Source organism: Panthera onca, chromosome B3 (genome assembly GCF_046562875.1).
Source record: "Panthera onca isolate mPanOnc1 chromosome B3, mPanOnc1 haplotype 2, whole genome shotgun sequence".
Taxonomy (NCBI): domain Eukaryota; kingdom Metazoa; phylum Chordata; class Mammalia; order Carnivora; family Felidae; genus Panthera; species Panthera onca.
Genome location: NC_138344.1, coordinates 147,296,953 through 147,322,685, shown reverse-complemented (window position 1 = coordinate 147,322,685; position 25,733 = coordinate 147,296,953). Strand labels below are relative to the sequence as shown.

At 40.4% G+C, this 25,733-nt stretch overlaps 2 gene segments (V, D, J or C); both read left to right on the top strand.

The window, feature by feature from the left end:
• The first annotated feature begins 12,967 nt into the window (after positions 1 to 12,967).
• LOC132675163 (immunoglobulin heavy variable 1-46-like) lies at positions 12,968 to 13,450 on the top strand. The segment is given in 2 exon segments: positions 12,968 to 13,051; positions 13,137 to 13,450. Coding segments are annotated over 2 exon segments (360 nt in total).
• An 11,295-nt stretch (positions 13,451 to 24,745) lies between these two features.
• On the top strand, positions 24,746 to 25,302 carry LOC132675726 (immunoglobulin heavy variable 3-23-like). The segment is given in 2 exon segments: positions 24,746 to 24,859; positions 24,959 to 25,302. Coding segments are annotated over 2 exon segments (390 nt in total).
• The last annotated feature ends 431 nt before the right edge of the window (positions 25,303 to 25,733 follow it).

The following is a 25,733-nucleotide window of genomic DNA, read 5'->3' as shown; positions in this document are numbered from 1 at the left end:
TTCTAGGAATACCTTTTTTTTTTTTTTTGGCCCCAGGTTTATTGAGATACAATCGACATATAACATTATGTAAGTTTAAGGTGTACAATGTGAATCCTTGATACATGTATATAATGCAAAATGTTTACCAAGTTGAAGTTAGTCAATACATTCTTCAGCTAATTATGGTAAGAACATAAAGCAACTTTCAATATACAATATGTATATTAATTATTGTCATCTTACTATACATTAGACCCATGGAAGCTTTTTGTCTATCTTCTAACTGGAAGTTTGGACACACTGAGCAATGCCCCCCCCCATTTTCCCTGCCCCTCAGTCCCTGGAACCCACCATTGCACACTCTGTTTCTGTGAATTTGATGTTTCTAGACTCCACATGTAAGTGTGATTTTACAGAATGTGTCTTTCTCTGTCTGACTAATTTAACTTAGCATAATGTCTTCAAGCTTCATCCATGTAGTCACAAATGGCACGATTAACTTTTACATGGATGAAATCTATCATCTATCTATCTATCTATCTATCTATCTATCTATCTATCTATCTATCTCTGTATCCATCCATCTATCTATCTAATCTCACATCTTCTTTATCTATTAATCCCTTGATGAGCAGTTAGGTCTCTTCAGTGTCTCAGCTATGGAGAATAAGACTGCAATGAACATGGGGTGCACATATCTCTGATGTAGTGACTTCATCCCCTGTATATATCACTCAGAAATGGGATCGCTGGGCACAACCATACTTTTGTTTCTAATTTTTTGAGAATTCTCCATACTGTTTTCAGTAGTAACCTCACCAGTTTACATTCCTAGGGACAGTGTACCAGGTTTGCTTATTTCCACATGCTCACAAGCATTTGTTATCTCTTCTCTTACGGTAACAGCCATAATAACAGGTGTGAAGTGTCATGGGATTGTGGCTTTGATTTGCATGTCTCTGGTGATGAGTGATGTTGAGCACCTTTTAATGCACTTGCTGGACGTTTGTACATGGACTTTGGAAACATGCCCTTTCAAGTCCTCTACTCCCCAATTTTTTTAACATTGGGTTGCTTGTTATAATATTCAGCAAAATAAGCTTTTTTAAATTTTGGATATGAACCTCATATCACACGTTTTACAATTTTTTTCCATCCCTGTAAAATGTCTTTTCCTTTGGTGAATGTGTCTTTTCCTAAGCAGAAGATTTTTAGTTTGATGTGTTCTCACTCACTGATTTCTGTCTTCATTGACTGTGCATTTGGAGTCATATACAAAACATCATTTCCAAGGCCAAGGTCAAGGAGATTTTTGCCCATGTAGTTTTTAGGTGTGTTATGGTATCCCTATCTGGTTTTTGTGTAAAAGGAAGGCGGGCATTTTAAAACTAGTGGGGACATTCACTCTTCCTCTCAAGTTGGGCACCAGCAGACAGCCCCTTTGTGTCTCCAGCTGAGGAGGGAACCCCACATGCATAGGAGGAGACTGCCAGAAGCCGGGAAAGAATCACAATAAGGGATTAGAGGAAAAAATCCTGGAGCTCACACATGGTCACCAGTACTTTCTGTTCTCACCAGCTGGCATAAGAAAATACTAAAATACAACCTTGTACTTCACCAATCATGACACAGAATACTGGGAAATGTTTCCTCAGTAAACTCAGAGGAAGCTTCAAAATAACAACCAAAAGGATCAAATGGCTTGCAAACTAATAGCCAACCAGAATAAGACACGTAAAATTACAAAGCAATGTTTTTCAACACGTATGAAGGTAAAATTGACATCTACCTCCACATCCCAAGGTAGTAGGTAGAAGTGGTCTCCATAATGAGGAAAAGTAGTCATCCATAGAAAGTGAACCAGCAGTACCACAGAACACGGAAGTGGTAGAGAAGTTCAGGGTGTTAAAATCGTATATTCTGTATTCAAGTAGCTAAAGGAAAGATGGAATGTGTTGAATAGAGCCATGTCTCTGGGTCCAAGTCCCTACTATGTCCATGTGAGCATGCTTGGACAGGGCCTGCCTGCCTCTGCCACATGTGCCCCAGCTAAACTGATGTGCAGGGTCACCCAATGCCACACCCTGGGACTGTTACCTAACCCCACAGGTGGCCCCCAGGTGTAAGGTGCTGACTGCCCAGCACAGCCCTCTGTTCGGTCAGAGGGTCTAGATCTAGCTTTGCTGAGGATCCTCCATTTATCCATTCTCACTGGCAGATGTCCCTGAGCAGAGGCATGAGGCTGGCAGAGGGCCAGGTCACCCTAAGTGTGTCCCTCTTGCTGTGTGCATTCTGGGCAGTGCTAGCTCCTGTCAAAGGTTCTCAAGATCATCCCTCATGGTGCTACATTTCCTCTGAGGTGGTATTTCCCAAGAAGGATCTGAACCACAGCAAGGGTGTTCAGATGCCTCGCTGGCTGTCCAATAGCCTGCGTTTGGGGGGCAAGAGACAAAACTTCATTTTTACTTTCAATTTCTATTAAAAATGTTCCTATTTGGGGAGAGAGGGGAAGATGGAGGCTTAGGAGAACACCTTATGATGCTGATCGCTTAGATTCCACCCACATTTGCCTAAATACCCAGAAAACTTCCAGAAGGCTAGCAGAACGGACTCTCCAGAGTCAAGCATACACAAGAAGCCTATGGAAGAGGGTAGGAAGGGCAGAGAGGCGGTGTATGCTATAAGGACAGTCGGGAGGGAGCCAGGGTGGTGGAGGGGGAGACCGCCCGGAAAGGCACAGCCCCCAAAGTCTGGTTTGCAAAAGTGGAGGGGCCAAACTCTGTGAGTTCTGACAGCCAGCGGGGCTCAACATCTGGGATGCTAAAAGTCAACAGCTCTGCTCTCAGAGAGCGGGGAGAGTAAGAGGACACCTGGAGGCAGAGTTGATGAGTCCCGGAAGACAGAGCTCAGCTCGGCAGGAACAAAGGCAGTGGCCAGCACCATCTCCCTCTCCCATCCCCCAGCCAAAACCCCAAAGGGAACCAGTTCTTGTCACCAAACTTGCTTGCATCACGCAAACACCCAACACTGCGCTTCTGTGGATCCATCCCTCCGACGGGTCTGCCTCCCTCCCGGTGCTTCAGGGCCCCTACCACAGGGGACCACTGATGGCAAAGTGAGCTAAGCCTACCACTCCCGCCACTGTGCACCTTGCGGATCCTCCGCAAGATCTTAATACGCCAGATCCTATGGAAGCAGCACGCCAAGCCTGGAAGTGTGTAAGCAGCACAGACAGGGGCCACACCACTCCACAGTGAATCTTGCCCCTGGGAGAGCATAAGATAAGGTACACACCAGTGTGACTGTGGCCCCAGCGGTGGGCTGGGGGCAGACAATGGGTCTGACTGCAGCCACGCGCACCAACACAAGTTACACCAGACAGCACAGGGAAGTGCCCTGCAGTTTGGAGCTACCACAGGGACTACCAAAAATGGTGAAACGGAAAAACTAGCCTCAAAAGAAACTCCAGGAAGTAGCGACAGCTAAAGAATTGATGAAAAACGATTTCATCAATATAACACACGAATTTAGAATAATAGTCAAAAAATTAATCACTGGGCTTGAAACAAAGCACAGAAGAAAGCAGAGAATCTATTACTACAGAGATCAAGGGACTAAGAAATAGTCACGAGGAACTAAAAAATACTATAAATGAGGTGCAAAATAAAATGGAGGTGGCCATAGCATGGACTGAAGAGGCAAGGGAGAGAATAGGTGAATTATAGGATAAAATTATGAAAAAAGAGGAAGCTGAGAAAAAGAGAGATACAAAAATCCAGGAGTATGAGGGGAGAATTTGAGAACTAAGTGATGCAATCAAATGGAACAATATCTGTATCATAGGAATTCCAGAAGAGGAAGAGAGAGAGAAAGGGGCTGAAGGTGTACTTAAACAAATCATAGCTGAGAACTTCCCTGATCTGGGGAAGGAAAAAGGCATTGAAATCCAAGAGGCACAGAGAACTCCCTTCAGATGTAATTTGAATCGATCTTCTGCACAATGTATCATAATGAGACTGGCAAAATACAAGGATAAAGAGAAAATTCTGAAAGCAGCTAGAGATAAACATGCTCTAACTTACAAAGTGAGATCCATAAGAGTAGTGACAGACCTATCTACTGAAACTGGGCAGGCCAGAGAGGAATGGCAGGAAATCTTCAATGTGATGAACAGAAAAATGCAGCCAAGAATCCTTTATCCAGCAAGTCCATCATTCAGAATAGGAAAGATAAAGGTCTTCCCAAACAAACAAAAATGGAAGGAATTCATCACCACTAAACCAGCCCTACAAGAGATCCTAAGGGGGATTCTGTAAGTGAAATGTTGCAAGGACCACAAAGTACAAGAGACATCACTGCAAGCATGAAACCTACAGATATCACAATGACTCTAAACCCATAACTTTTCATAATAAGACTGAATGTAAATGGACTAAATGCTCCAACCAAAAGACCTAGGGTATCAGAATGGATAAAAAAAAACAAGACCCATCTATTTGCTGTCTACAAGAGACTCATTTTAGACCTGAGGACACCTTCAGATTGAAAGTGAGGGGATGGATAGCTATCATGCTACTGGAAGTCTAAAGAAAGCTGGAGTAGCCATATGTATATCAGACAAACTAGACTTTCAATTAAAGGCTGTAACAAGAGGTGAACAAGGGCATTATATAATAATTACAGGGTCTATCCATCAGGAAGAGCTAACAATTATAAATGTCTATGCACCGAATATGCTGGCACCCAAATATATAAAAATAATTACAAACATAAGCAACCTTATTGATAAGAATGTGATCACTGCAGGGACTTTAACACCCCGCATACAACAATGGATAGATCATCTAGACACAGGATCAATTAAGAAACAAGGGCCCTGAATGATACATTGGACCAGATGGATTTAACAGATATATTTAGAACTCTGCATCCCAAAGCAACAGAGTATACTTTCTTCTCGAGTGCACATGGAACATTCTCCAAGATAGATCACATACTGGGTCAGAAAACAGCCCTTCATAAGTACAAAAGAACTCAGATCATACCATGCACAGTTTCAGACCAAAATGCTATGAAACTTGAAATCATCCACAGGAAAAAGTCTGGAACACATCCAAAAGCATGGAGGCTAAAGAACACCCCACTAAAGAATGAATGGGTCACCCAGGCAATTAGAGAAGAAATTTAAAAATATATGGAAACAAATGAAAATGAAAATACAACACTCCGGGGCACCTAGGTGGCTCAGTCGGTTCAGATTCCAACTTCGGCTTAGGTCACAATTTCCCGGCTTGTGAGTCCGAGCCCCACGTCCGGGTCTGTGCTGACAGCTCAGAGTCTGAAGCCTGCCTTAGATTCTGTGCCTCCCTCTCTCTCTGCCCCTAACCCACTCGCATTCTGTCTCTGTCTCTCTCAAAAATAAATAAACATTGACAAAAAAGAAAATACAACAATCCAAATGCTTTGGGATGCAGCAAAGGCAGTCCTGAGAGGAAAATACATTGGATTCCAAGCCTATCTCAAGAAACAAGAAAAAAATCCCAAATACAAAATCTAACAGCACACATAAAGGAAATAGAAGCAGAACAGCAAAGACACCCTAAAACCAGCAGATGAAGAGAAATAATAAAGATCAGAGCGGAAATAAACAATATAGAATCTAAAAAACTGAAGAGCAGATCAATGAAACCAAGAGTTGGTTTTTTTTAAAAAATAAACAAAATTGATAAACCTCTAGCCAGCCTTCTCAAAAAGAAAAGGGAGATGACCCAAATAGATAAAATCATGAATGAAAATGGAATTATTACAACCAAACCCTTAGAAATACAAGCAATGATCAGGGAATACTATGAAAATTTATATGCCAACAAACTGAACAACTTGGAAGAAATGGACAAATTCCTAAGCACCCTTGCACTTCCAAAACTCAAACAGGAAGAAATAGAAAATTTGAACAGACCCATAACCAGTGAAGAAATTGAATCAGTCGTTAAAAATCTCCCAACAAACAAGAGTCCAGGACCAGATGGCTTCCCAGGGGAATTCTACCAGACATTTAAAGCAGAGATAATACCTCTAGTTCTCAAGCTGTTCCAACAAAATAGAAAGGGAAGGAAAACTTCCAGACTCATTCTATGAAGCCAGCATTACTTCGATTCCTAAACCAGACAGAGACCCAGCAACAAACACAACTACAGCCCAATATCCCTGATGAATATGGATGCAAATATTCTCAATAAGATACTAGCAAATCAAATTCAACAGCATATAAAAAGAATTATTCACCATGATCAACGGGATTCATTCCTGGGCTGCAGGCCTGGCTCAAGAATCGCAAATCAATCAGTGTGATACATCACATTAATAAAAGAAAAGATAAGAACCATAAGATCTTGTCAATCGATGCAGAGAAAGCATTTGACAAAATTCAGCATCCTTTCTTAATAAAAACCCTCAAGACACTCGGGATAGAAGGAACACACTTGAACATCATAAAAGCCATTTATGAAAACCCCACAGCTAATATCATCCTCAATGGGGAAAAATTGAGATATTTCACTGCTGTTGTTTAACATAGAGTTGGAAGTGCTAGCATCAGCAATCAGACAACAAAAGGAAATCAAAGGTATCAAAATTGGCAAAGATGAAGTCAGGCTTTCACTTTTTGCAGATGACATGATACTACACATGGAAAACCCAATAGACTCCACCAAGAGTCTGCTAGAACTGATACATGAAATCAGAAAAGTCGCGAGATACAAAAGCAATGTACAGAAATCAGTTGCATTCTTATACACTAACAGTGAAGCAACAGAAAGACCAATAAAGAAACTGATCCCATTCACAATTGCACCAGGATTCATAAAATACTTAAGAATAAACCTAACCAATGATGTAAAAGATCTGTATGCTGAAAACTATAGAAAGCTTATGAAGGAAACTGAAGTAGATGCAAAGAAATGAAGAAACATTCCATGCTCATGGATTGGAAGAATAAATATTGTTAAAATGTCAATACTACCCAAATCAATCTACATAATCAAAATTGCAATCCCAATCAAAATTGCACCAGCATTCTTCTCGAAGCTAGAGCAAGCAATCCGAAAACTTGTATGGAACCACAAAAGACCCAGAATAGCCAAATATTGAAGAAGAAGACCAAAGCGGGAGGCATCACAATCCCAGACTTTAGCCTCTACTACAAAGCTGTCATCATCAAGACAGCATGGTATTGGCACAAAAACAGATACATAGACCAATGGAATAGAATAGAGACTCCAGAATTGGACCCACAAATGTATGGCCAACCAATCTTTGACAAAGCAGGAAAGAATATCCAATGGAAAAAAGACAGTCTCTTTAACAAATGGTGCTGGAGGAACTGGACAGCAACATACAGAAGAATGAATCTAGAACACTTTCTTACACCATTCACAAAAAGAAACTCAAAACAGATAAAGGACCTGAATGTGAGACAGGAAACCATCAAAACCCTAGAGGAGAGAGCAGGAAAAAACCTCTCTGACCTCAGCCACAGCAAATTCTTACTTGACACATCTCCAGAGGCAAGGGAATTAAGAACAAAAATGAACTATTGGGACTTCATGAAGATAAAAAGCTGCACTGCAAAGGGAACAATCAGCCAAATTAAAAGGCAGCCAACGGAATGGGAAAAGATATTTGCAAATGACATATCAGACAAAGGGCTAGTATCCAAAATCTATAAAGAACTCATCAAACTCCACACCTGATAAACAAATAATCCAGTGATGAAATGGGCAGAAGACATGAATAGACACTTCTCTAAAGAAGACATCCAGATGGCCAACAGGCACATGAGAAGATGCTCAACGTCACACCTCCTCAGGGAAATACAAATGAAAACCACACTGAGATACCACCTCATGCCAGTCAGAGTGGCTAAAATGAACAAATCAGGAGACTATAGATGCTGGAGAGGATGTTGAGAAACGGGAGCCCTCTTGCACTGTTGGTGGGAATGCAAACTGGTGCAGCCATTCTGGAATATAGTGTGAATGTTCCTAAAAAATTAAAAATAAGTCTACCCTATGTCCCAGCAATAGCACTGCTAGGAATATACCCAAAGGATACAGGAGTGCTGATGCATAGGGGCACTTGTACCCCAATGTTTATAGCAGCACTCTCAACAATAGCTAAATTATGGAAAGAGTCTAAATGTCCATCAACTAATGAATGGATAAAGAAATTGTGGTATCTATTCAAAATGGAATACTACCTGACATTGAGAAAGAATGAAATGTGGCCTTAATAGCAACGTGGATGGATCTGGAGAGTGTTGTGCTGAGTGAAATTAGTCATATGGAGAAAGACAGATACCGTATGTTTTCACTCTTATTTGGATCCTGAGAAACTTGACAGAAGACCATGGGGAAGGGGAAGAAAAAAAAAGTTAGACAGGGAGGGAGTCAAACCATCACGGACTCTAAAAAACTGAATAAACTGAGGGTTGATGGGGGGTGGGACGGAGGGGAAGGTGGGTGATGGGTATTGAGGAGGACACCTGTTGGGATGAGCATTGGGTGTTGTATAGAAACCTGTTTGACAATAAATTTCATATTTACAAAATAATCTTATTTAATTGTCATTACTATGTTTTTTTAGTTTTATGTAAATTTTTTCAAATTCCATTTTATTTCCATCATTTTACTTTAGTCTACTACAGTATATTCACTTTTTCAAATTATCAAATTATTTCTTTTTTTCTTTTCTTTATCTTTATTCTCTTTTTCATTTCTTTACTTTTTTCTTAAATACAGAACAAAAAATTCATAATTTTTATTAAAAATATTTTTATTTAATTTTTTCTACTATATACTATACTTTTGTCTATATTAATTTCAAATTCTTTTTTACTCCCATCTACCCATTTTTCTCTACATCAGTGTATGCATTGTTTCAAATTCTCAAATGATTTACTTTCCCCCCTTTTTTTCCCCTAATCTGACAAACCACTTTCAACAACTAAACAAAACACACCTAGGATCTAGCATTAACTATTAGATTTGTGTGTGTGTGTGTGTTTAATTTTTAATTTTAATATTTTTGAAACTTTGTTTTATTTCAATATTTCTACTTCATTAATTCCTTTTCTCTCTTCAAAATGACAAAACAAAGGAATTCACCCCAAAAGAAAGACCACGAAGAAACGACAGCCAGGAATTTAACCAACACAGGTACAAGCAAGATGTCTGAACCAGAATTTAGAATCATGATAATAAGAATACTAGCTGGAGTCAAAAATAGATTAGAATCCCTTTCTGAAGAGATAAGAGAAGTAAAAAAAAAAAATAGCCAGAATGAAATTAAAAATGCTATACCTGAACTTCAATCACGGATGGATGCAGCTGTGGTAAGGATGAATGAGGCAGAACAGAGAATCAGCGATATAGAGGACAAACTTATAGAAAATAATGAAGCAGAAAAAAAGAGGTAGATTAAGGCAAAAGAGCATGATTTAAGAATTAGAGAAATCAGTGACTCATTCAAAAGGAACATCAGAATCATAGGGGTCCCAGAAGAGGAAGAAAGAGAAATAGGGGTAGAAGGGTTATGTGAGCCGATCATAGCAGAAAACTTTCCTAACCTGGGGAAAGACACAGACATCAAAATCCAGCAAGCACAGAGGACCCCCATTAGATTCAACAAAAACTGGCCAGCAACAAGGCATACCATAGTCAAATTCACAAAATACTCAGGCAAGGAGAGAATCATGAAAGCAGCAAGGAAAAAAGTCCCTAACATACAAGTGAAGACAGATCAGGTTTGCAGCAGACCTATCCACAGAATCTCGGCAGGCCTGAAAGGAGTGGCGGAGTCTATTCAGTGTGCTGAATCAGAAAAGTATGCAGACAAGAATTCTTTATCCAGGAAGGCTTTCTTTCAAAATAGAAGGAGAGATAAAAGTTTCCCAGACAAACAAAAATTAAAAGAGTTTTTGACCACTAAACCAGCCCTGCAAAAAACTTTAAGGGGGACTCTCTGAGGGGACAAAAGATGAAAATATCATCATGGCAATAAACTCATATCTTTCAGTACTCACTCTAAACCTCGATGGACTCAATGCCCCAATCAAAAGACATAGGGTAACGGAATGGATAAGAAAACAAGATCCATCTATACGCTGTTCACAAGAGACCCACTTTAGACCTAAAGACACCTTCAGATTGAACATAAGGGGATGGAGAACCATCTATCATGCTAATGGTCAACAAAAGAAAGCCCGAGTAGCCATACTTATATCAGACAATCTAGACTTAAAAATACTGTATCAAGAGATGCAGAAGGGCATTATATCATGATCAAGGGGTCTATAGACGAAGAAGACCTAATAATCGTAAACATTTATGTGCCAAATGGGAGAGCACACAAATATATAAATCAATTAATCACAAACATAAAGAAACTCACCAATAGTAATACCATAATATTAGGAGACTTCAACACCCCACTCACAGCAATGGACAGATCATCTCAACAAAAAATTGACAAGGAAAGAATGGCTTTGAATGACACACTGGACCAGATGGACTTAACAGATATATTCAGAATATTTCATCCTAGCAGCAGAATATGCATTCTTCTCCAGCGCACATGGAACGTTCTCCAGAATAGACCATATACTGGGACACAAATCAGCCCTAAGTAAGCACAAAAAGATTGAGATCATACAGTGCATATTTTCAGACCACAATGCTGTGAAACTCAAAATCAACCACAAGAAAAAATTTCGAAAAGTAAAAAATACTTGGAGACTAAAGAACATCCTACTAAAGAATGAATGGGCTAACCAAGCAGTTAAGAGGAAGTTAAAAAGTATATGGAAGTCAATTAAAATGATAACACCACAACCCAAAACCTCTGGGATGCAGCAAAGGTGGTCATAAGATGAAAGTATATAGCATTCCAGGCCTTCCTAAAGAAGGAAGAAAGATCTCAGATACACAACCTAACCTTACACCTTAAGGAGCTGGAAAAAGAACAGCAAATAGAACCCAAAACCAGCAGAAAACAGGAAATAATAAAGATTACAAAAGAAATTAATGCTATCGAAACAAAACAAACAAACAAAAAAAAAAAAAAACAGTAGACCAAATCAATGAAACCGGAAGCAGGTTCTTTGAAAGAATGAACAAAATTGATAAACCACTAGACAGTTTGATCAAAAAGAAAAGGGAAAGGATGCAAATAAGTAAAATCAAGAATGACAGAGGAAAGATCACAACCAACACAACAGAAATAAAAACAATAAGAGAATATTATGATCAATTATATGCCAATAAAATGGGCAATCTGGAAGAAATGGGAAAATTCCTACAAACATATACACTACCAAACTGAAACAGGAAGAAATATAAAAATTTGAACAGACCCATAACCAGTAAGGAAATAGTATTAGTAATCAAAAATCTGTCAAAAACAAGAGTCCAGGGCCAGATGGCTTTCCAGGGGATTCTACCAAACATTTAAGGAAAAGTTAACACCTATTGTCTTGAAGCTGTTCCAAAATATAGAAATGTAAGGAAAACGTCCAGACTCTTTCTGAAGCCAGAATTACCTTGATTCCAAAAGCAGACAGAGACCACACTAAAAAGGAGAACTATAGACCAATTTCCCTGATGAACATGGATGCAAAAATCCTCAACAAGATATTAGCCTACCAGATCCTGCAATACATTAGAAAAATTATTCACCACGGCCAAGTGGGTTTTATACCTGGGATGCAGGGCTGGTTCAATATCTGCAAAACAACATGATTTATCACATCAATAAAAGAAAGGACAAGAACCATATGATCCTCTCCATAGATGCAGAGAAAGCATTCGACAAAATACGGCATCCTTTCTTGATAAAAACCGTCAAGAAAGTAGGGATAGAAGGAGCATACCTGGAGATCATAAAAGCCATATATGAATGACCCAACACTGATATCATCCTCAATGGGGAAAAAGTGAGAGCTTCAATGTGCTTAGTGTTACTACAGTAGTGAAGAACTAAGGTTTCTCTGCACAGCATTCTGGGGCCAAAATTCCTTTTTCTGGTGCTAAGGACATTTCTCCCCTCCTGGTACAAAAAGGGTGTATTTCACATAGGAGATTTATATTGTGTTTAGGGAACAAAGGATGGTCAGTGCGTCTCTGCACTGGCTGTTTCTCAAGCATGTTTCATTCCAGTGGCATATTTGGGGTGGCACATTCTGCTCCCCTCCACCATGTAATCCTGGAGTAGAGACACTGGAATAAATGTCCTGCGAGTCTTGACATGAACCTCCCTGAAGGGTCAGGCCTAGACTGCAGGGAGCTTTCAGTACTACCCAGGACCAGGCTGCTACCCCAGGTGAGTAGGTTCACAACGGGTGAGGAAGGCTTTCCTGTCAGAAGCCAGTGTTTCCTTTTCCAGAAAGCAATCTAAAATATGAGTAGATGAGGGATGCTAAAGGGTGTTTAAATATCCTGTTCCATCAGAGCATTTAATGAACTCAGGCAGTGAGAAGACACTTGAAGACGCTGCTAGTCCAGGGCTTGTAGATATCTTCATCTAAGAGATGGAAACCAGAATGCATTTATTACCCCATTTTGTGCAGCAGTTTGGAGACACGCTTCTCCAGGAATAAGACGTTCAGATATCAGAGCCAACAACAGGTTCAGGTGGTCTCTGCCTCACTCAATACTGGTCCACAATGGGGAGAATTTTCTGTAAGGTCTTATCACTCAGTGGCAGGAACTCAGTCTGCACACAGTTCAGGAACCTGGCCAAGGACCCATGTCCTCAAACAAGGATTAGACTGGTGCTCTCTGAGTCCCAATGTACACGGTCTCTGGGACCATCTCCAGATGGTTCTGGTCCTGTGTATGAAATACTCTGTCTCATGACTATGCAAATAGTCCTAAGAGCACTAGGTTAAGTACGGCTGTGTCTGTGCCCTGAGAGCATCACCGTACAACGCCATCCTCGACCGGAGACCCTGAGACACATCCCCTCACAATGGACTGGAGCTGGAGAATCCTCTACCTGGTGGCAATGGCTACAGGTAAGGGTCAGCCAAGTCCCTGGACACAGGAGAGGACCAGGACCAGTCAACATTGATTTCATCCACTCTTGTCCCCTCTCTACAGGTGTGCACTCCCAGGTTTTGCTGGTGCAGTCTGGGGCTGAAGTGAGGAAGCCTGGGGTATCAGTGAAGATCTTCTGCAAAGCATCTGGATACAGCTTCACTGATTACTATCTGCACTGGATGCGACAGGCTCCTGCACAAGGATTTGAGTGGATGGGAAGCATTGACCCTGAAGATGATTCTACAAGCTATGCACAGAAGTTCCAGGGCAGACTCACTCTGACGGCAGACACATCCACAAACACAGCCTACATGGAGCTAAGCAGTCTGAGTTCTGCAGACACAGCCATGTATTACTGTGCAAGGACACAGTGAGGGGTTGTCAGTGTGAGCCCAGACACAAAGTGCCCTGTAGAAGAAGATCAGGACCGCCAGGGGGTGCACACTATGCACCATTCTGTTTGTGTTCCCAGGAGCAGGTGCAGGTAGGGGTTGCTGGAAGGTTTTATGCCATGGCCTGGGGCTTCCTCTCCATACAGCAGTTTCCCCCAGGAAGCCTCTCTGGACACATGATTCTGTGCTTACCTACTTGGGTCTGGTTTACAAAGTCTGTTTTACCAGGAATACTATACTTACATGAACAAGAGATAGAGTCTCTTACAATTGCTTACCCTTGTACTAAATATCAGTGGTTTACACGAATCCTGATGCACATCAACTGAACATTTACAGGAGTCCCAGGTGCGCTCACTTTGCATCTAGGACCACAGGATCCCATAGCTCCTCGTTATCCTCACCCTGCTCTTGTCCCAGTCAAACACCATGACACTTCATTCATGTCACTTTGCTTCTCAGAACTTTATATGTGTTACAGTTTTTTTCAAATACTTGAAACTACAAGAGAAAAAGCATCTGCATGTATTAGTCAAGATAATCCTGAGGAAATGAACACATAGCACATTGGCTTACATGACTAAATAGGCTGAGAAGTCCCATGATATACCATCACATGCTGGATACCCAGTAAAGTCAAAGGTGTAATTCTCATCTGATTCCAAACTAGTGTCAAGTCTGAGAACGTGGGGACCTGAGGGTTTAACTTTCACTCCAAGGGCAAGAGGAAGCCAATGTTACAGCTCAAGCAGGCACACAAGAAGCAAAAATGAGAGAATTTGCTTCACTTTTATTTTTATTCTATTCATAACCGTAATGGATTGGGTGATGCCCACTTCCCAAAACACCAAAAAGCAAGAACACGGTGCACACAGCACTCACCACAAACCCTTCCTGAAGTGCCAGTCTCCGTACAGCATATGAACTCTTCTTAATGTAGCCATGACTCTCAGAAGCAGAAAACATAACAGGTTTTCTAAAACACAGAAGAACACAGAGACCTAGACAATATGAGAATATGGAGGAATTCATTCCCAAAGAGAGAACAAGAAAGGATCATATCCAGGGATCTAATCAAAACAGATATAAGGAATAGGCCTAAAACAGAACTGAAAACAACAATAGTAAGGATAATGGATGGGCTTGAGAACAGCATAGAAGACATCAAGGATATGCATACCACAGTGACAAAAGACATAAAAACTGGTCAACGGTGAAATTTAAAAATGCTATGAAAGAGACATGATGCTTACTGCACATAATAATGGGTGGAAGCAGCAGAGGAATGACTAAGTGATATAGAAGATAAAATTATGGAAAATAAGGAATCAGAAAAGAGAGGGTAAACTAACTTCTTGGGTTATGGATGTAGACTTAGAGAACTCAGCCACTCTGCACTGTGTAGTAAAATTCCTTTCATAGGAGTCCCAAAAGAAGAGAGGGAAAAAGGGACAGAAGGTTTATCTGTGCAAATTGTAGCTGAAAGTTGCCTTAACCCAAGGAAGGAAATGAACATCCAAATCCAGAAGGCACAGAGAACTCCTATCAAAATCAAAAAAAGTAGGCCATTACCAAGAGAAATCAGAAAATTGACATAATATAGAGATAAAGGAAAAATCCTAAAAGCAGCAAGAGAAAAGAAGTCCCTAAGAAGGGAAGGCAAATAAGGTTAGTTCCATTCACAGAAACTTACCAAGAGAGAAGGGAGTGTCATCATACATTCAATGTGCTGAATGGGAAAAAAATGGGCAGGGAAGAATACTTTATCCAGGAAGTTTCTCATTGAGAAGAAGGAGAGATAAAGAGCTTCCCAGACAAACAAAATCTAAAGGAGTCTCTGACCCCTAACCCAACCCTGCAAGAAATACTAAAGGGGACTCTTTGAGTGGGAAAGAAAGACCAAAAGCAACAAACATTAGAAAGGAATAGAATAAATCTCCAGAAAAAAAATTACTTTACAGAAACATTGTGATAACACAATTACACTAATATCATATCTTTCAGTAATCACTGTGAATGTAAATGAACTAAAAAGTCCAGTATAAAGACACAGAGTATCAGAATGGATTAAAAAAACAAGAACCATGTATATGCTGCCTATAAAAGACTACTTTGAGACCTAGAGATACCTGTTGATTGAAAGTGAGGGGTTGCAGAACAATTTATCATGCTACTGGACAAAAAAAGAAAGCTGTAGTACCATATTCATGTCAGGCAACCTGGATTTAAAATACAAAGACTGCAAAAAGAGATGAAGAAGGGCATTATATCATAAAGTGGTCTATCCAACAAGAAGCACTAACAAGTGTAAATATTTATGACCACAAATTGGGGCACTGAAATATGTAAAGCAATTAATGACATAAAAAAACTCATTGATAATAATACACTAGTAGTAGGAGACTTGCACTTGTAAGTAGGGGACACCCCACTTGCAACAATGAACAGACAGTGTAAGAAGAAAATCAAGAAGGAAACAATGGCTTTGAATGACACAGGTGCAGATGGACTTAACAGATATATTCAAAACATTCCATCTTAAAGCAGCAGAATACATTCTTGTCGAGTGCACATGGAACATTCTCCAGAACAGATCACATACTGGGTCATAAATCAGCCCCTACAAGTACAAAAAGATTGAGACTATGGCATGCATATTTTCAGATCAGAACACTATGAAACTTGGAGTCAACCACAAGGAAAAATTTGGAAACACCACTAATAGTTGGAGTAAAAGACCATTGCACTGAAGAATAAAGCGGTTGACCAGGAAATTAAAGAAGAAATAAAAATACATGGAAGCAAATGAAAATGTTAGCGTTGATGGTCCAAATCCTGTGGGATGCAGCAAAAGCAGGTTTAAGATGGAAGTAGATAGCAGTACAGGCCTAACACGATAAAACTAAAATTTTAAACACACAACCACTTTACACCTAAAGAAGCTAGAAAAGGAAGAGCAAATGAAGCCTAAAGTCAGACGAGGAGGGTAAACAATCATAGAGTACCTATAAATGGCATAGAAAGAAACAAAAACAGTAGAACAGATCAACAAAACTTTTAGGTTGCTTTCTGAAAGAATGAATAAAATTGAACTTCCTGGACCAGATTATTCAAACAGAAAAGAAAAAGGACCCAAAGAGACAAAATCATGAATTTCATGGGACAGATCACAACCAACACCAGAAATACAATCAATTATAAGAGAATATTATGAAAAACTATATACCAACCAATTAAGCCATCTGGAAGAAATGAATAAATTCCCAGAAACATGTAAACTACCAAAATTTCAACAGGAAGAATTAGAAAAGGAGAATTACAGACCAATTGCCCAGGTGAACATGGATGCAAAAATTATCAACAACATACTTACAAATTGAATCCAACAGTACATTAAAAGAATCATTTACCAGGATGAAGTCGGATTTATTCCTGGGGTGCAAGGATGGATCAATATTAACAATGAATCAAAGTTATACACCATATCAATAATAGGATAAGACCCAAATGATCCTTTCAATAAATGCAGAGAAGCATTTGATAAACTACACTATCTTTTCTTGATAAAAACCATCAAGCAAGTAAAGATAGATGGAAAATTCTTCAATGACATAAAGGCCATATACAAAACACGCACTGTTAACATCATCCTCAATGGGGAAACACTGAGTGCTCTCCACATATGGTCAGGAACATGACAGGGATATCCACTGTCACTAATTTTGTTCAACGTAGTACTAGAAGCCTTAGCCTCTGCAATCAAACAATGAAAAAAAAAAATAAAAGGCATAGACATTTGAAAGGAGTAAGTCAAACTTTCACTCTTTGCAGATTACATGATACTCTATGTGGAAAATCCAAAAGATTCCACCAAAAGACTTCTAGGACGGAGACAAAACTCAGAAAAGTTGTAGGATACAAAGACAACATCAAGTTATTGGCACTATATACATATACCAAAAATGAAGCAGAAAAGAGAGACATTAAGGAATCAGACCCATTTACAATTGCACCAAAAATCATAACATACCTAGGAATAAACCTAACCAAAGATGTTAGAGATCTGTATGCTAAAAACTATAGAAAACATATGAAGCAAATTACACAAGACACAAAGGAAGAGCATTCCATGGTCATGGATTGGGAAACAAATATTGTTCAAATGTCAATACTACCCAAAGCAATCTACACATTCAATGTGATCCTTACCAAAATAACACCAACATTCTTCACAGAAAAAGAACAAAGAATTTTAAAATTTGTATAAAACCAGAAAACACCGAATAGGCAGAGCAATGTTGAAAGAGAAATCCAAAGCTGGAGGCATCACAATTCTAGACTTCAAGCTGTATTACGAAGCTGTAATCATCAAGAAAGTATGGTACTGGCACAAAAATAGACACATTCATGAATGGGACAGAATAGAGAACCAGATTTGCTGAACAGTCTGTTCAGCAAATGGTGCTGGGAAAACTGGATAGTAACATGCAGAAGAATGAATCTGGCACACTTTCCTACAGCAAACACAAAAATATATTCAAAATGGATGAAAAACCTAAATGTAAGACCAAAAAGCATCAACATCTATAAGAGAAAACAGGCAGAAACCTCTTTGACCTCGACCTCAGCAACTTCTTAATACACACGCCTCTAGAGGCAAGGAAAACAAAAGCAAAAAATGAACTATTGGGACCTCATCAAGATAAAAAGCTTCTGCACAGTGGAGGAAACAGTCAACAACACCAAGTGGCAACTGACAGAGGAGTGAAGATATTTGAAAATGACATACATGGTAAGAGTTAGTATCCAAAATCTATAAGAACTTAACAAACACACAAGAACAAATATCCAGTGAATGGTCAAAAGACATGAGCAGACACTTTTCCAAAGAAAACATCTGGATGGCTAAGAGACACATGAAAAGATGCTCAACATCACTCATCATTGGGGAAAATCAATTCAAAATCATGATAAGATACCACCTCACACCTGTCAGAATGGCTAAAATGAACAATTCAGGAAACAACAGATATGGGCAAGGATGTGGAGACAGAGGAACCTTCCTATACTCTTGGTGGAAATGCAAAGTGGTGTGACCACACTGGAGAAGAGTTTAAAAAGTTAAAATAGAATTACCTTATGTCCCACCAATTTCTCTACAAGGTATTTACACAAAGGACACAAAAATTCTGATTCAAATAGCTAAACGGGTGATGGAGATTATGTAGGTCACTTGTGATGCGCACTGGGTGTTAATGTATGTGATGAATCACTAAATTTTATTCCCAAAACTAAAACGACACTACATGTTAACTAACAAAGATGTAAATAAATAAAATCTTCAGACATTAAAAAACAGGGGAAAAAAAGGAAGGGGACAAATTTTGGTACAAATAATTTGTTACAATATTTGTTACAAATAATTGGGTCCAAGTGAGGGCACAATATTGGATTTTAGCTGCATGTTAAGGGGAACTTTGCTTTCATTCTTAGAAGACAGAGAAGAGGTTTATACCAGAGACAAGGTCACAAGAATGGATCCTCCCAGAACCAGCAGTGGACCATCGCCTTACTGAGAGGGGGTACGTTTCACATACAATAGAAGCTGTGAATGTATAACATCTGGAGGGAGTGACCTCAGAGGGTGGGGGGGGGGCCACAGGGTGGCCAGAACATCTCTTTACCGTCAGGTGAGGAACCTCCCGAGTCATGTCACTTGTCCACAATACAGTCAGCTTTGGGGTGGCTATGGTTCTGTTCTTACATCCCAGAGCCCAGTTTGTAGGGCTGCCCCCGACCTCCACTGGCTAGTGTCCAACATCGTCCAATCAAGGCTGCAGAAAACAGGATGCATGTCATCCCCAGAAGTCCTCTCTCAATGGCAACGACTCCTTTATGTGACTTTCCTTGCTGTTATCTGTCTTTCTTCATGTTTCTTTCCTTACTGTTTCTCTTCACCTCAGAGCATTTTGGGGACATCCATGCATATCCACCTGGGTTCAGTTAGACACTCAGATCCAGAGGGAGACTTGAACTTCATGCAAGAAAGTGTCTGTGCCTGGTGATGAGGGGTTTCATCCCACAATTCTCAAGGTATTCCCTCCCACAGATGTGCTGTCTTCAGGACCCACTCATCTTCAGTTCCGAGACGGACATTTGGTGACTGCCCATCTGTGTCCTGAACGCCATCCCCAGACTCATACACATGGCAGTAATATCAATGTCTCAAAATTAATCTCATGTGACAAGTCCCTTTGGCCACATAAGTTATTCTACACAGGTTCAAGAATGACATAGATGACCACAGTCCACACTGATGTCAGGGAAGTTCACCTCCCTCCCACATGACACTCACATTACCACACCCCCAAATCCTGCAACATGTCAAATCATTACATATTAAGTCAAGTCCAAAACGTTCCTAAATTTCACTACCTCTAAAACCCCAAATCTAACCATGTAGCTTGGGTAGGGTGAGACTGTGGTACCTGCCATCCTGGGGTGAAACTCTCTCCATCAGCCGACCTGCATTTCTAGAAAACCATTTTTGTTTTCTGAATGCTTCTGCATGGTAACCATAACATAACAGGTACTGACACTCCTATGCCAGAAGAAATACAGTGTAATTTAGACGTGCGTCACCAACAAGAAACAATTTGATTATCAATCTGGGGAAACCCGTTACGTTCAAAGACAGAATGCTCTGAATCTCAGACTCCAACGTGTCTCTGGGATTGACACTTCCTTTTTTCTTAAAGGAGGTACATGTCTGAAGCTGAGCACATTTATCCCAGTTTCATGAAAGTAGAATTTCTGAGCCCAAAAATCTTTCTTTTGTTCTCTCGATTATCAAATGAAAAGTTCTTCTGACTCTTGCCAGCTGATAAGGATAACTATTCAAGATTGTTGCTCACCAATGATTAAAGGAAATATAACTGTATATTTATAGGCAAGAAGCAGAGTGAAGGGTTCAAAGATGGAAAATATGTAGGAGGAGACATCCTGTGAACAGAAGGGTCTGCAGTGCTCATGATGGAAGGGTCTCACCCTTGCATGTTGCATAAATGGGGAGGGAAGGAAAGGAGTCACTGTATCTCTGCAGGGGTCTGTGAAACAGCAGGAGCACGGGGACCACCGGGGGCAATCACAACCACCAGGGGGAACTCAGAGACCAGGGAGCTCATGATCCACGACAAGAGATTGGTTGAGGACTGGTCTCCTCTCAAGGGCTTTCAGATCCAAGCTCTGCACACTTCTTCTGACATGAACACAGCAAAGAGTTTGTAAAGCTGTGGAAACACACAAGTGTCCTCCCTGTTTAAATAAACCATGATAAGGGGAATACACAAATTTTCCCAGGGTCAGACACTGGGATAAATACATCTTTGATCATTCTCACATTAACAAGAGTTTAGAAGAATAATGTTCTCCATTTCATAGATGAAGAAATATTTTTAATTAACATCATCCTTCCTGATCTCAGGTGTTTTGCCTTCAACATTTTTTTATAAAATTCAACCATTTTAACGTTATTGAGGCTTTCTTTTTTTAATGTTTATTTATTTTTAAGAGGGAGAGAGGCAAAGTACGTGCGGTGGAGGGGAAGAGAGAGAGAGGAGACACAGTATCTGAATATGAAGCAGTCTCCACGCTCTGAGGTGTCAGCAGAGAGCCCGACACAAGGCTCAGACTCATAAACTGTGAGACCATGACCTGAGTCAAAATCGGACACTTAACCAACTGAGCCACCCAGAGGCCCATTATTGAGGGTTCCATTGATGTCCACATAGAGTTCATGTGTAAATGACCCCTTGTGTTTTTAGAAAACCCCTAGCATCTCCATTAGCTCTGTGAGTCTGTGTTGAGGCTTCTCACTCTCTCCAATATCTGTGACAGAATAGAACTGGCTTCCACCCATCACTCTCATGGGACTTCTAGAAAGTCAGGAACCTGCAAACCTCACTGGGATGTCCAGCCTTGTCCTGCATGTGGTTCAGGAGGCAGATGGGTCCTCCGATGGGGAGCACAGGTCCAGATACTGGGACTACTCTCACCTCATACGTGATCTTGGACACGCACACAATCCATCTCTGCCGCAGTGTATCTGTTAACCTGTACAATGGTGGTATACTGATTCTTACCTCAAGTGTTTGGGTTCATTTGTGAAAATAAGGATTATCATGGGTACTGATAATCACTGCAGCAAAATCACAAATTAATAAATCACAATGTCCTGAAAGATATTGTGACACCAAACACTGCCCCATCCCTTACACCTGCCAAAGGTCACTGGCTTCTTGAGGATTCTGTTGCAAAATTTACTATATTGTCAAAGGACATCTGTATGCTGATTAAACCCTCCCATCCCTGAAACTGTAGCTGGGAGAAGAGCCCCAGCCCCTAAGTGTTCACATTCAGTGATCAGAACAGAACACAGACATCTCACCATGGAGTTTGGGTTCACTTTGGTTTTCCATGGTTCTATTTTAAACAGTAATTCATGATGAACAGGAAACACTGACTATGTTAGTGGATAGGAGTGAGAGAAACAGTGGATGTGTGACATTTTCCTGACTTGTATCTGTAGATGTCTTGTGTGACGTAGAGCTGTTGGAGTCAGGGGGAGACCTGATGATGCCTGGCAGGAGAGGGGGTCCCTGAGACTCTCCTGTGCAGTCTCTAGATTCACCTTCAGTAGCTAATTGATGAGGTGGGTCTGCCAGACTCCAGGGAAGGGGATGAATGGGGGTCTACATATCTGTATGGTATAAGATAAGGACCAAATGTCATTATTTTACTCACTGGAATTCAAAACCATTTGTGAAAGAGGCCATTTTTTCCCTAATTTTAATTGTATGAAATCTCATGGAGGATATGCTGACTGTATCCAGACACATTTCATTCTGGTCTCTGTAACCTGCTCCACTGGTCTGTGTGTCTGACTGTTTGCTAGCAGCACAGTGTTATAGACAATGTACCTCTGCAATATACTTAGAAAGAAGGACGTGTGCTGTCTCCAGGTTTGTTCTTCTTTCTCAGGATTGTTTTCTCACTTCCGTGTGCTTTGTGGTACCATATAAATAAGAATTTCCCAGATACATTAATTGGCATTTTTATTAACTCAACTAACATTAGAAATTATTAGAACAGATAAAAGGAATAAGGAGTGTAATAATACAAAAAATTAACAAATCGAAATTGATATCTGGAAAGCTAAATGCGATTGAAAAAGCATCTCTACTAGGAAATAAGTAAAACTCAAACAGATACAATCAGAATTAAGGAGGGGACATAACTGATACCAAAGAAGTGAAGAACAATAACAGAAAATGCCTAGATAATTATAGACCCATTATTAGATAACTAAGGGGCAACTAGGCAGTTTCTAGAGTTATACAATCCACAAGACTGTACATGAAGAAACAGAAAATTAACAGAATTAAAGCAAGTAAGATTGAATCTATAATCTAATCATATCCCGCCCCTAAAGAAAAAAATTCAGCTTGGTAACAGAGGACTTTATCTATGAACTGTATCAAAATATAAAGGATATTTAATGCCAATACCTCTCAGACTCTTACCAAAAACTGAAAAGAAAGGAATATGCCCCAACTCATCTACAAGACCAACCTTACTATGATGTGAAATCAAAAGACACCTTAAGAGAAACTAAAGGCCAATATCTCAGATGGACATACATGCAAAACTCCTAGCATAGTGAATGCAACAGCACAATGAAAGGGTCATATGTGACAATGCAGTCACATCTATTGATCACCTATATCATCATCTATTGATATATATAAAACTAGACAAAATTCAACAAACTGTCATTATTAAAAAATCTCAGCAACTGAGGGAAAGAAAGAAATTACCTCCACAAAATTGTGGCCGTACATGAAAAGCCCACACCTGACAGCATATTTAACAGCGAAAAACTGATGCTTTTCCTGTCATATTAGGAGCCGGGCAAGGATTCTCATTCCCTACATAGGTATTCTGCATGGTAACATGAAGACCAGTAAAATATGGCACCCAATGTATGTCACCTTGTCACATTGCTTATTTGGAGGAAAGTCACTTGAGTAACAGCTAGTCTAAGGAAACTGTGACCCTCCTTTGTCCCCTTGAGAGCAGGAAATAAATCTCTCCTGGGAAACTTCCTTTCCCTCTACCAGAATGGAAGAAACCATCCTTACACCAGAAATGGGAACTTTAGCACCAAGAAGGCTGTGCAAACAAGCCTTGTTAATTCCTCACTAATTGACTTGCCCAAATCCAAATCCCTGTCTTGTTAACTCTTCATAAATGCATTGTTTTTTATTCTAGAAGGCACAAGTGCCACCTACTTTCTTCATTCTCTGGGTGTCATATTATTAGGAAACTTGTGCACATGCAAAATGAAATTTATTGTCTTCTGTAGATCTGTCTTATGTCAGTTGAATCCTTAGACCAGACAAAGAACACAGAAGCAAAGAAGGAAAAACCTTTCTGGTCCTACAAGTTGGAGATGTACCCATAAAAATTCGGTAAGAAAATGAAATAAAGACATGCAAATCAGTAAGAGAAAATTATTTGTTTGAGAATCTCATGAACTTATAGTGAAATCTTAGAAACTCCATAAAAAAAGTATTAGAACTAATAAACTCAGGAAAAGTTCAGGGTACAAATCAACATACAAAAATATGTTGTATTTCCACACACCTAAAACATAGTATATGAAAAAAATAACAAAATCACACAATTGAAAATGGCACAAAATGGAGCATCTGTGTGGCTCAATCCGTTAAGTGCCTACTGTTGATTTTGGCTCAGGTCATGATCTCCTGGTTCCTGAGTTTAATTCTAAGGCAGGGTCTGCAATGATTGTGCAGAGCCTGCTTGGGATTCTCTGTCCCCTTCTCTCTCTCTGATCTCTCTCTCCTTCCCTCTATCTGTCACACAAAAATAAACACACATTAAAATATATGGCACAAAATAAAGTATTTAGGATTAAATTTCACTAAAAAGTAAAATAGTATACCAAACATGACGTGCTGGGAGAAAGACATGTAAAATGGCAAACACAGATGAAAAGATCACTGTGTTCACAGATCAGAATTATTTATACTGTCACAGTCCCTTCTGCAAGAAGTGATCTAGAAGTGCCTCTCAAACACTGGTTTTAAATTTGAAACAAATCTAATTCTGGAGCCTGATATATAGTCAGAGGATATGCAAATAGGGCCCTCCCTGTGCTGATTAAACCAGTCCAGCTCCAACCCTGCAGCTGGGAGAGGAGCCCCAGCCCCGGGAGTCCCAGGTGTTCCCATTCTGTGATCAGCACAGAACACACACACCTCACCATGGAGTTTGTGCTGGGCTGGGTTTTCCTGGTTGCTCTTTTAAAAGGTAATTCATGGTGAACGAGGGACACTGAGTCTGTGAGTGGATATGAGTGAGACAGTGGATGTGTGACAGTTTGCTGACCAACATGTCTTGTGTCTGCAGGTGTCCTGTGTGACGAGCAGCTGGTGGAGTCTGGAGGAGACCTGGTGAAGCCTGGGGGGTCCCTGAGACTCACGTGTGTAGCCTCTGGATTCACCTTCAGTAGCTACCACATGAGCTGGGTCCGCCAGGCTCCAGGAAAGGGGCTGCAGTGGGTCGCATATATTAGTAATAGTGGAGGTAGCACATACTACGCAGACTCCGTGAAGGGCCGATTCACCATCTCCAGAGACAACGCCAAGAACACGCTATATCTGCAGATGAACAACCTCAACACCGAGGACACGGCCACATATTACTGTGCAAGAGACACAGTGAGGGGACCTCACTGGGAGCCCAGACACTAACCTCCCTGCAGGTAGGGGATCAGCACCACCAGGGGGCGCACACTATGCACAATTTTGCTTTGTGTTCCCAGGAGCAGATGCAGTTGGAGGATACAGGCAGGTTTCCTGTCAGGGTCTGGGGTTTCCTCTCAACACAGCAGTCCTGGACACAGGATTCAGTGCGTACCTAATAACTTTCTGAATTAGCAACTGTGTTCTCATAGGAAAACTGCACTAACATGCACAAAGACACAGTTGTTTGCATTGCTTACTCCTGTCCCTCAACATGAGTGAATTACAGATTTCCTGAGGCACAACAGCTGAACCTTAAAGCAGCCCCAGATGCACTCCCTGTGCAGCCAGGACCACAGGATCCCACAGCTCCCCATTATCTTCACCCATCGCTTGTCCCAATCAAACAACGTGACTCTTCCCTCCTGGCATTTGCTACT